Source organism: Brachyhypopomus gauderio, chromosome 8 (genome assembly GCF_052324685.1).
Source record: "Brachyhypopomus gauderio isolate BG-103 chromosome 8, BGAUD_0.2, whole genome shotgun sequence".
In the NCBI taxonomy this organism is placed as follows: domain Eukaryota; kingdom Metazoa; phylum Chordata; class Actinopteri; order Gymnotiformes; family Hypopomidae; genus Brachyhypopomus; species Brachyhypopomus gauderio.
This window is the reverse complement of record NC_135218.1, coordinates 17,786,680-17,799,680: the sequence shown is the minus strand read 5'-3', so window position 1 is coordinate 17,799,680 and position 13,001 is coordinate 17,786,680. Positions and strand designations below refer to the sequence as shown.

Genomic DNA, 13,001 nt, shown 5'->3' with positions numbered 1-13,001 from the left:
GTTTCATCCTGGGTCTTGTGTTGTAGATATCCTAAACATTTAGATTTTCATAGCTCTCCCTTGATGTATCGGCTCCATTCCCTTTGCATAACTTATTCGGTTACAGAATGCTGAGCATATAGATCACACCCTAACTCCCTATGCCACCCAGAACCCTCAACCTGAAGATATCATCATACCTGTGAAGTTTATCCTGTCTCTGTTGATTGTTATCAACTGCTGTCTTTACAGTCGGACAGCACAGGTTCAGTTTGTAACTGATGGCTGCTCATCTGGACCTTATTCCCTTCTGATCAACTTGATTCTATCAGACGTGTACCAGACGGGGTCGTCTGGGTCTCGTCTAGGGTTCGTTTAGGGAGACTCCAGCGTGCTACTGGACTGATACTGCTGCGCTCTTCTCTGTAATACACACCCAGTGACCTTTAACCTCATGTGTGTACCTATTTATTCAGTTATACAGCACGCAACTGGCAGCACACACACACACACACACACACACACACACACACACACACACACACACACACACACACCAGGGATATCTGATTCCAAATAGCACCATGTTCAGTTATTTTCCACCTTTGCACTTCCTGCCTGTCCAGTGTGTGTAATGGTGCAGTGTAAAGCCTTTCAAGGACAGGAAGTTCTCGCATCTCTCCCTTTCCTTCTGCATCTTCCTCTTTCCTGTCATTGCCTGGACAACGTCAAGCAGTTACAGTGTGGTCAGCTGGTGGTGCACACTAGATTGACCCTCACAAGCCACCGCCCTCCCTTAAGCCCCTCCCACGTTCACCTCAGCGACTGTTTAGCGTTTTTAATAATTTGAAAGATTGGCGTGGCGTGGCGTTGACATCTGTCACCATGTCCGGACGGGTGATGTTTCTGGAAAAAACAACACGTGAAGCAGCTACAGGCGCACCTGAAGCGGGAGTCACCGTGGCAACCTGCGTGGCATGCCCGGGCTTGTGATACAGGCCATCGCTACACATGTCATGGTGCCCGTTTCAGCGTGGGATCACACATTCAATTATAGGTCCACAAACAGCCTCGGCACTGCCAGGAGGATTCGAGGAAAGATTACCACAGCCTGTTGTTGTGAAGGCTGTCCCAGTGCCCAGAAGCTCCATCGTTTGAGAGTGTTCGTGCCTTGAACTGGTTGAAGGTGACACTGTGACCAGCCAAGCGGACAGGGAGAAACATTAACTCAGAATGAGGGTCAGGTAGTTCTCTAATCTGGAATTTCTGAAGTGGTCTGGAGGAATTGGATTTTTCTTTTGGCACTGCTGAAATTCAGTCTGACTCTCAATGATGTGCGTTAAAGCTCTACTGCTATTCTTACTTCTTATCTTAACTGAATAATAAAAAAAATCTCAGGCCTCTGGTTTCTTAAGGTTTATGCTGTGAGAGTGTTCTAGGTGAATAAATATTTACTTAACATCATATTTCTTTTTTTTCCCATTTTCTCCTGCGTAGAAGCATGTGGAGTGGTCAGAATGACGGCGACCAGCATGGTCATGTGACTGCCAGAATGGAGACCAGTTTCCCCATGGGCAGCCCCAGCATCTCTGTGTCACAGCAGCAAGCCCCCAAGAAGTTTGCCCCTGTGGTGGCTCCAAAACCCAAGTTCAACCCCTACAAGCAGCCAGGGGACCCTGGGCACGAGAGTGCAGGTAAGCCCCCCCCGTGTCCAAAAATGAGAAACATGAGATGCATAACCTGCATAGTGGTTACTTTTAATAAATCCATAGAAGTAGTATGTTTAAAAAAAGGTTTTTGGTTGAATGTCTTAAGTAGAGAATAAAATATTGAATTCAGTAGAAAGGCCGTCATCATACCTCCTCTTGCTATGCTTAATTAGTGTTTACAGATCTTCGCTGCCTGAACAACACCTTGTGCCATGTGTAGAGATCAATCTGGAAAATGTGGCTTTGTCAGATGTTTATCTCACGTTGCCGTGTCAACACCACCGGCTCACTCTGGAAGCATTAATGTAAATGTGGCCGTTGAGCCCACAGAACCAGGAGCGCCTGTGAAATGCTTGGTCGGGGTGGACGGGGTGTGTGATCCATGCTGATAACCCAGGCCCCCCGGGCCACGTGATGTCCACATTCTGTGCGGAGCGCTGAGCGGGAACATTCCATTTGAGTGGAGAGCATCAGTTTCCTGTGGTTGGACTGACAGGCGAGCCCAGTACCAAGAATACACTGCCCTGTCCTGCCAGGCTGTCCCGCCTTGAGGGTCTTTTAGGGCGTACTCACACTAGGCACGGTTTGCTCGTTCCGTGCTGGGGCCCGGTTATCCCCCCTCCCCACTCCCCCTCTGGCCTGCACTCACACCTGCTTCAGCAACCCGGCCCGAGCACGCTTACGTCATCACAACGCCGCTTTATTTGGAAAAAAAGCGCGCTCGCACAACACTATAGAGTTCACGATTCTCTTTTTATTGTATTTTGGGAGTGCAGAAACACGGTGCAAGCACAGATTTATCGATAATTTAACACAACGATTGTCTGCTAATCGCTTTGCCGCTATGACTGTTTAACGTGAGCGTCGCATCACTGATGTCATGTTTGAGTTCCAGCAAAATGAACCAATCAGACGAGGCACCAAGCGGGCCCGGGCACGGATAGCGCTCACACTAGAAGCGAACCGTGCCCGAGTCCACATGAATCGTGCCCTGGCCCACCTCTTCAAAGCAGGCCCGAGCACGGTTAACTGATCCGGGCCCGGGCACGGTTGGAGCGCTCACACTAGCCAAACGAACCGTGCCCGGGCCCGGATCACAGAGCCTAGTGTGAGTACGCCCTTAGTCTCACTGCACCTTTAGGACGAACAGGAGCTTCTGCGCAGCGTTTTTATAAAGTGCGTGTTCAAGAAGTAGATCGACTCTTTCTGTTAACTTCATATGGTTAAAAAAACATGCTTTGAATAAAAAGTAACAGATAAATTTAGCACAGTGTGACAGAGGTCTGTGTGACTTCTTTACTGGTAGGTTTCTTCTTAGAAAAGGTGGCTAGGTTTTCTCGACATTTTTGATGATTAATGCTAGACTAAGTGGTTGTAGCCTGCCCTTTGATCTGCTTGCCGAGGGAGAAGGCATTTCTGAATTTATCATGGGAAATATGAGATAAGAAGGACCCATTTACCAAAATGTTGAACTACCGTTCTCATACACCTAATCACCAAACAGGTCTGCAGCTACCTGAGGATTCATTGACTAACCATCAGCCTGCCAGCCTGATCCATCAGGATCCCTGTTTAGTGTGTTGGTCATTCTGTGAACTAGACACACAGATGTTGGGATGTTTTGTACTATATTGGGCCATCATATATGAAAGATATGGAATGTTTGCATGCTCATTGGTCCTTACCTGGTTAAAACTGACACAGTGCTAACTTGCTAAGATGCATTTTTACTGTAAATAATGCTCATCACATTATAATCGTCACATTGTTACAACAAAAGTTAGTCTTAAGTCAAAACTTTAAATCAGAGCTGCATTCATCATTCTGAACATCGAAGATAAACTGTAGTAATCTCAGTGTACAGTGACCTGTGAAAGTATGGAGATGTTATTTGATAATATTCAACTGCCTGCGCATCTCCCAGAGGTGTAATAAGGGATGCTAGCCTTCAGAAGAACGTGGTGGAATGTGGGAATGAATGTATTGTTCATCAACAAGCCATTATCAGTAATTACAGCTGGATAGGGGGTGACATTTTTGTACCATAACTTGGTGAGATTTTTCCTCATTCTCTTTGACGATTTCAAGCTCTTTGCTGAACACTGGGCATTAGTTCTAACAGTCTTTTCCCCCCCAAGACTTTTATTGGGCAGCTCAACAACACAGCAACGTTCTTTCAGTAGCGTGGGCTTCGTGCTCGGGATCATTGTCCTGATCCTTTTCCCCTATGGTGTGACGTCTTCAGCAGACAGGAAGGTCTTTTCTCATGTTACTTGCTGGTCTTTCCCTCTAACAGTTTGTCCTTCAGGAGCTGAGAAGCAACCCCATAGTGTGATTCAAGCCTTCCAATCGGCCCATGTGATGGACATGGCTTTGACAGAAGTCTCTGCTCCGATCACAGACTCGCCGTTTAAACCAGTTGTTTCCTCATCCATGTCGAAAGGTGGTTTCCAGGTCTTTGCTGGACCATGTCTCTGCACATCCTGGATGGTGGGTTTGGAGATGTCTGAAATTGGGGCTTTGTATTCATGTGTTCCTGCCTGGAGAACCAGGCCTAGAAAGTGTTCCGTGATCCACCTTCTCTCCCCATACAACCTCAGATGTATTCCAGTCCACCTTCACCCCAACTCCTGCCTGTTCTCTACATGGTGGTGTTGAGGGTGCAATTCCACATTGTGGAGTAGATGGTGAACAACCTGATGTTCGGAGGCTGTTTTGGCTTCTTCTGCTCATCAGCAGTGGACAGGTTGAGGTGTGGTTGGCTACAGTGCAACACTAACACAGTCTTTAGTACAGATGTTGAATTACTCTTTGCCATTTTTAGAGCTTGATGGTCGATTGCTGCATTTTCAGAAATAGATTTCTACCACAGTAAAATTACAACTGTTCTTGCAAAGTTTATCCAGTCATTTTGTCACCCTATATAAAACAGTTCATGATGGTTGGTCCTGAATTCATATCTAGGCATTGGATAGAAGAGGAGGATGAAGGTAATTACTGAGGAACTAGTGGGATTGGACCCTGAGGGTTGTGTTCACCTACCTTCATGACTCCCCCTTAGAACTACCTTGTAGGACCTTAGCCCAGCAACCAGCAACCTGGGATCCAGTTCCGTCTGTCCGCGAGATGAGTGGCTTTTCTAACAGCTTGCACTTTGGTCAATTGTTCATTTCTATTTTAAAGACTATTATAGGGAATTTGTTTCCGCAATAACAGAACTCTTTTCTTTTGCTAATTGGCTGATAGCAGCTCTGTCAGATGTAGCAATGTTTCCATGGTTACTGTGGAGGCTTTCTGGACCCTAAAAAGCTCACTGATTAGAAATATGACTTAAAGTTTATCTTTGCAATGAAAATTGTATTAATTAAGCCGCTCTATTTTGGTACATTTCACAGTGTTGTAAGATAGAGTGAAAGGTTTGAAGGGGTTTCTATTCTCTTTCTTTTTTTCTCTGCAGTGCCTTTAGTCCCTGCTTGGCTTTGATCGCAGGAGCGTTGAGAGGCGAGACAGAGTCTTTGTTGGAGACGCGGAGGGTTCAAGGCAGAAGGGTCAATTTGAGTCAAACTCAGTATGGAGCAGGGCAAATAGTGGAAATCAAGGGTGTCCGGGGCACCTGACGGTGACCTGCCCCCTCTGGACAAGTGCTTTTAGTTGACAACACACTGCTTTGACTATAGTAGGGTCTGATAGAATAGTGTCCGTGTGCTTTGCATCATACTGTAAAAGCAAATTTAGCAGTAACTCATCAGACGAGGCACCTAAAGAAAAGCAGAGGGATTGTACATATTCGGTTTTTGTTTGTTTGTGATTCTGGCTACAGCTGGTTTGATCCACTTCTGTATTTCACACAAAGCTAGGGCAGCCAGCGTTGAAGAAGAAGGATTTACCGTACGTGAATCCTATGAATTAATGTGTAGGAAACCATATGATCTTCTGAGCAGTCAAATATAATTATTGTAATGGCAACTGTTTTGTTGAAGTTCTTCTGTGCACACATATATGCACACCTATAAGTATGTACAGTTGTCTCTGCAGTCATATATAATCACTGTGTGGTAACTGTGTTGTTGAGGTGTGTGTGTGTGTTTCATTTATAAGAATAGAGGTCTCATGAGGATGAGATGGGAACTGTGTCATTTCTTGAGGCTTAACTAGTAGTACTACTACTGATGATGATGATGATGATGATGATAACACCCAGTTGTAATCTCTGAGAGACTCAGTCTGATACATTGCAGGCTGGGGTCCTATTGTCACAACATAATATAAAGAAAGTATTTGTATAGCTCAACATATCTACAGCCATTATAAGATGTTTAGGATTTCTGTATCTATGACTGTGGAAGTTCAATATTGATAATGACAGAAACTGTAGATCCCTTCTGTGTGAGTGGCATTGGCAGTAGGGTTGAAGTGTTCTTTGCACTCCTGACGTGTGACTAGTCATTTCGGTCTGTTCTGTTGGACGGAAAACATTATGCTTAACAGACAGAAGGAGAAACCTCTCTTTGAACCATGAGGAGATATAACTGCACCCCTGCTGAGAATCAGCGGAACTCTCACCTTTCCCCTAAACCTTTCCGCCTTCTTTCCCTTTTATTTATTTTATTTTTCTGTTAAGCTCGGAGTGGGTCTATTCTTTTGGACATAAAATGAATTTGCCCCTTTTGACATATAAGAGATAAACAGCACAGAAAAGCTCAAATATTTTACAGTAATCTTTAACGATCTTCTCAGTGTTCACGTGCGCTGTATTTTCTCCATTATGCTGAAGCAGGTGGAGTCAGAGGTGGCTTACATGCACCGTAGTGGAGAATGCAGGTGCTGATTAGTTTGACACGCGTTTAAACTCTGATAACCTTGTGACCTCCTCTTTTGGCTCCATGTTGACACTAATGCACCAACCTGCCGTCCCAGAACCACCAAATACAGTGCGTTTCATCGAGCTCCTTGTCGTCCTTGACCTTGCTGGGTCCATTATGATAGCCGCATGTTTTAGCGTAGTTAGTTGGAGAATTACAGATGAAAAGATGAAAAATTTAAAGAAAGACTTCAAACGGCTGAATTCACCCTAGATTTTACATTTCACTACAGTTGCACAAACACTTTAGTCATTAAACACAGTGCATACCTGTCAGATTCACCTAATTTAGTCCCAGGATGCACTTTAATAGACACAACCAGAGCTGAGAAATGTGCCCAACACTAGTATTGTTAGATGCTTCCAACAAAATCTTTCCTTTTCCTCACACTGACTTGTATTACATTTGAGCTCATTGACTTGGTTTTGGACAGATGTATTTAGTGGATTTGAGATAAGTGTAGACATTGTCACGCCTGTAATAGCTCCAGGATGCTGTATTTAAAACTACACTTATGACAGAAATTATGAACAGCTCCGGGAATCACTTTATTCTTTTTTGCAACTTATTCATTAATTCATTCATGTAATGAATATATTGAGAGTATTTATAATCTTAGGTGTTCCATCCTCATGTTATTGAAGTATTCAGACTCTCAGACATTGCTTGCACCTACACTGTTAGCTGGGGAATTGTGCTGTTAAGCATTTCTTTGAATGTTAGATGTTATGGCTTAATTTTTCAACTGGTACACAAAGACAAAAGTGTCAAATAGAAGTCTTATTGGACAGCATGTCATTCCTAATTTGATTAAAAATGTTTGTTGATTAAATTTGTATTACATGAATTCTTCCAAGATGCTTTGCAGTATGCAATGAATTAAAGATACAGCTATGTAAGCATTATACACACAGCGTATTAAAAGTGCCTGAAGCTGTCCAAACTGGTGGCTGCTATCATAAAAGTAGAAAACAAGAAAAAAATGTTCCGCATGGGTATGTATTATTAGTTCATAGCTGTTCACATGACATGCACATAGTGAGGCTTAAAGTCTTCTGTCACCCCAGTGTCAGAATATGTCTGCTGTGAAGCACGACACCTCCGCACCCATAACCATTATGGAGTGATATTTTTCCCTGTAAACTTTGATCAGTTTTAATAGCAACATGTTTCACCTTAAAATGTAAGGTGCACTTCTCTATCAACTATTGTTCCTTGGCTTTAATTTGAGGTTTCACTCTCATGCACAAATATTTGGACATCTGTTATGAGAACAGAGTTCTGAATCCTGGTAGTTTAAGTACCGTCCCCGTTTGCATTAACGTGTGCCATTTTGAGCGTGTTCAGGGAGATGCTATTAATAAGCTTGCTTCTCTTTGAATAGAGTGGCTTTCAAATGAAATCGATTGTTAACTTTGCACCGACAGGTAACATCAACGTCTACAGTAAATTTGAAAGTCACGTTGCATGGTGCGTCTGACCACAGAGTTTTGGGTTTTAACCATGCATGCTTCAGTTTTTACTGAAACTGCTCTCAGTTTGCAAGGGTTCCTGGAAGTGTTCCTCTTTACTCAAAATATGGCTTGACTGTTCCAGTTATATGACGGTCCAGGAAGTGCCTCTGTGCTGCTGTGCTCGAAAGGTTCCCAAGGGCTTTGTGGTTCACACTTCTGCAAATGTAAGGATGCCTCTATATATAAAAACACATCTGGACCCACCCTGTTATCAGGTAGATTGTCAAATGTTTGCCACAGAAATGGTAAGGATTTCATAACATTTTTTCACTTCTCTAATAGGGTATTGCTGTCTAATACAATAGTCACTTTCATCTTTACACTAAAAAGTTCTTTATCACTGCTAGGTCATATATCCCATATCACTGGTCATATCTCTCCACGAATATTTTACATTATTTCTTCAGTATGTTAAAATATTTGAACCTGTAAGCATGTGGTTATACAGTTCATACTGTATCCACAACAACTACATCATCATCATTATCATCATTTGTCAGACTTCATTTTAGACACAGGAAGGTGAAAATGGAGGCTTTAATGTTTAAACGGATATGTAGATAACTTTTACTGTGCTAGTCTTTAAGCTGGTGCAGTTGCCATTACTATACCACTATAGTTACAACTATGTTGTATGTTGTAGTTACCTATAGCTGGAATATTTGACTAAAAGCTACTGGTTATGGGGGAATTCCCTAATCTCACATGTACATTCAAACCAAGTGTTCCTATATGACATATCTGACAGGAAAGATCTGCAAACAGTTTCATTTGAAACCATTTCAAAGGGTTAATATAGACGCTTTGAACCTGTTTGATGTGAATAAGGTGGTTCAGTGTAGTTCTACTGTAATAGTCCTGTTAAGATTCATTGAAAGAGAGGTTATAGATATCCATCACAACACACGTGGGCACCACGTGTCTCAGAAGTTGTTTTGGTAAGAGAGGACTTGTAGTATGGTTATGTAAGGTATTCAGAGGCCTCTTTCAAACATGAATGTTCTTGTTATCAATGTCATGCCCTTGCTGTTTATATGATAATAATAACAATAACAATAATAATAATGTGAATAATCAAAAAGGGAATATTGTTGGAGGGGCTTATGGTGAATATTTTAAATATACAAATTCAATGTGCTGAACTTTTGCCTTCTAACGTTGAGAAGATTTTTTTTTTTGGGGGGGTGTTGAAATCTGGTGACAGTGATGAGTCAAAGAGAGATTTTGGATTGATTAGTTTATTGATTAAGGGGATATCCTCTGTATAAATCAGATACTGGTTTGTGACATTAGTGAAGACTAGAAAACAAACAATCATGTGCTGTGTGCTCCTCTAGTATGGTCCAATTCTCCACCGTACATCCAGCTGGTCTAGAACACCTTGTGAGCAGTGGACTCCAGTCTTGGGCAGTGGTCCTCTCCCGAGCAGAGCATCCCCTACATGCTTAAGCTCTTAAAGTCAGACTAACCTTTGGGCTCCTCTGGCCTGCGGTCTCCAATGTTGATAATGAAGGTCACAGAAAAGATAAAGAAAATAACAGATGCTCCCCCTAACAGGCTTCTAGCCAAGGGTCCTTTGTATGAAGAGGTGAATATTTGAAGACATTTGCACAATGATGGAGGAGACGTGGTCTTGATTTGAGTGGAGTTCATTAGGCCTGCATTACAGCGGATAAGCTCAGCTCCGCTGTACGCTAATTGACTCTGAATTAGTGGAGATAAGTGAACGTGTCAATTATCTGACCAAGTGTACTTTGTATTAAGTGGAGAATGTAATAGAAGATAAAGCGAACTGTACTAGGGAGCAATTCAAACGGCGTCTGGCCGGATGTGAGAGGATGTGCGTTCTCTGGGTGTTATTGTGCATGGTTAATGAGGTTTTCTGCAGTGATGTTCATATTAAACTAATCTCACTGAGGTTATGTGGCTAAGAAAAACTGGATTTCTGGCCTGTGAATGTGTGGCATGTCCATCGGACTGGCACATATTAGTTCTCTAGGATGTGCAAGTTATTCCTCAGTGCATAATTGTATTATTATTTTTATTTTAATTATTATTATAAATAACAATAATAATATGTATTGTCATGTATGGTTGCATCATAGTTCAGTAATTAAACTAATTCAAATTCAAAGTTTAAACATTTTGTTCTGTTCCAATTTATTCAAATACAGTTTTAAGCACTAAAAGGACATACTTGCAATTTAATTATTTTGATGCATAATTATTTATTTCTTGATTAAAAAGCTCAAATTGCATAACTCATTCAATTGAAATCACATTGAATTATTTGTCTTGGTATGCATTTATCAAATTTTAGAGGGTTCTTCACCAAGCCCACGTCGGGGTGTTTAACTGCTGACACTGACCTAGCCGGCTCCTAGACACCTGCATTCCTTCTGCGTAACGAATGAACATTTTTGGACAGTCAAAACAGGAACTGGCACATTCAGATGAACAGGAAAACAAAAGCAAAAAAGAAAACAAGCGAAACGCATGAAAGGACATTTTGCCATCTTACGAGGCAGACCGACTCTTCTGGGCACATTTCTTTAGTAGTGATACTGATACAATTTGCTGCTGTTGCAGGTTTAGCAGGTTTTTCACATTTAGAAAAAGAATTGCAATGCCATTATAATATTGGATATTTTTTTAAATTCTGGTTTGTGTACATATAAAACGTTATAAACTTTTTAGTTGTCTTTAGTTGTCACACACCCCTCTTACAACAAGCCCTACCAGCTGGTAGAATGGTGTTGGTGTTGAAAGGGGCTGGGGCTGGAAGTATTCTGTTATGCTACAAGAAAAATAACATCTGGCAAAGGCCTCTGTTATTAGCAGTGCCACAGAGTGTAAACATTATGGTTAAAAAATCCCCCCCACCCCCCCAAAAAATAAATAAATAAATAAAATTAAAAATCTGATTTAATCCTTAAATGAGAGAATATGGAGTAGGACCAGAGAAAATGCTAATTAATGAAAATGCTAATGCTAATGAAATCAAACATGAGCATGGGACTTTGGGTCTTTGTGTTTTGGGGTTTTAGTTCATAAGGGAGGCATTTCCTGCTGCAACAGCACCTGGTGGACTTTGCTCCACCCTTATGATGCTGAAGTCCAGTGCCTCCGAGCTGTGGCCTGTGTTTTGGGCTGGACCCGTATAGGTGTGTGGTAGACTACCGTCGTCACCAAACAGACCCCGTCACGCATGTGACATGTCCCTCCTGCTAAAATACATGAGAAATTGGGACTCTTCAGCCCCCTGGAGGTCGAGTCTCTGACCCCACGTGTTCTCGGCATGCCTCATGACGCTGGCACAGTGCACATGGCCGTGAATGCTTGTAAGAGTGTCATAAGAGTGTTCATCTGATAAAGGGAAATTACATTTGTGGGTGGAGTGAAAGAGCCAGGACTTCTTGGCTAGGATGACACTTGAAGCTGTCATCACCATGGCTTCGTACAGCTTTCCAATAGACTACCAAATTATTTACGAATAGACTACCAAATTATTTACAAGTAGACTACCAAATGATTTACGAACAGACTACCAAATGATTATAGGCAGCTGCTATAATCAGTGTGTGTGTGTGTGTGTGTGTGTGTGTGTGTGTGTGTGTGTGTGTTTGAAGAGTTGGTTGGGTGTGGGTGATTGGATGCTCACCCCCATCCAAAACTGGCACTGGTGCATTTTTTTGATAACTCAGGTGATAGGTCACCAGCTCCTGTTTTCATGTTGGTGGTTTACCAAGTTTGGAAGGACAGGCAGAGACAGAGAACTTGGTAGATAACGAGGTGAAGATAATTCGGTCTGAACAATGCCATCTCTGTTTGTTTTCACTTTGGAGAGAATTTCCCCTGCAACTGTTACAAATGAAGCCTTATTAGTGTAAATGAACACACCCACCATTAGTACGATCCAGCATTGCGTCATGTTGCTTATAGAACGTAAATGCTTGTTGAAAAGCAGATTGTGGCGGAGGGAACGAGAGAGCAGGAGGCGAGGTGGGTAAAGACGAGCAGACCTGAGGAATTAAAATAGTGAACAGAGGGAACTGAGAACAGGTGAATGCAGTGATCATAAGTGGTTAATAGATGGGCGATTGGGAAGGAGGGAGGGGTGTGTGATGCGTGGGTGTTTGTGGGCGTCTCCCTTACGGCTTGGGGCCGGCCTACCATGACACAGGTGAAATGAGAACAAGATGTTCCATAATGTTCCATGATCACTAAATATATGTGCTGTTTTGACCAGTTTCCTGCAGGGACGGCTGTGTTAGCACACGTGTTACACACAGAGCATCCATTACCCCATTGGCAGGTGCACAGCAAGCCTGTTCTTTTTGTTTGGTTATATGGAATCTGTCGTCATCATTCATGTTCATGTTCTTTGCAAATTAATAACAGTATTTTATTAATGTAAGTAGAATTATTTCTGTTTTCTCTTCTTGTTTTATCTGCCTGTCCAAACGTTCACACCTGGTAGACTTGTAAGCAAAATGTACAAACATCCCAGCAAAATGCGGGTGTCTTTCTCCCACAAATCAATTATGTTGTCTACAGTTAAAGCATATAAATTTACAGTATGTCTACAAATAACATTTATTTAGATCTTCTTTCTATTTAAATGTTGTCTTTAATATGGTTAATATTTTAATATAGAATCAAATAGCTACAGCAAACCTCTAAAACGTCCAATGAGCCAATATCGGAGTTACATTTTTCATGCCAAGACTTCACATAGCATATAAAGGTTTTTTGTTCACACTGGGAAAACTGGACAAACCACAAATTACCAATCTACTCCCACAGAGTGTGAGAAGAAACAAATGATTTAGATCTAGCCAAAGTTTAAGACCTTATGTGAAATGTGTGAAGTAAGAGTACACTTACGGGCAACGGTGACCTGTAGGCCACACCCTGGGCCTGGATTAGGGTGTCCA

General features: G+C 42.2%; 1 protein-coding gene across 4 annotated transcripts in view; it reads left to right on the top strand.

Annotated features, from left to right (window-relative positions):
* lpp (LIM domain containing preferred translocation partner in lipoma) overlaps window positions 1-13,001 on the top strand; it is a 162,657-nt gene that overhangs the window by 71,661 nt on the left and 77,995 nt on the right. For all 4 annotated transcript variants that reach the window (XM_077015103.1, XM_077015106.1, XM_077015105.1 and 1 more), the window contains one exon: window positions 1,477-1,673. In XM_077015103.1, coding sequence (XP_076871218.1) covers window positions 1,477-1,673 — 197 coding nt within the window. The remainder of the gene's footprint in view (window positions 1-1,476; window positions 1,674-13,001) is intronic.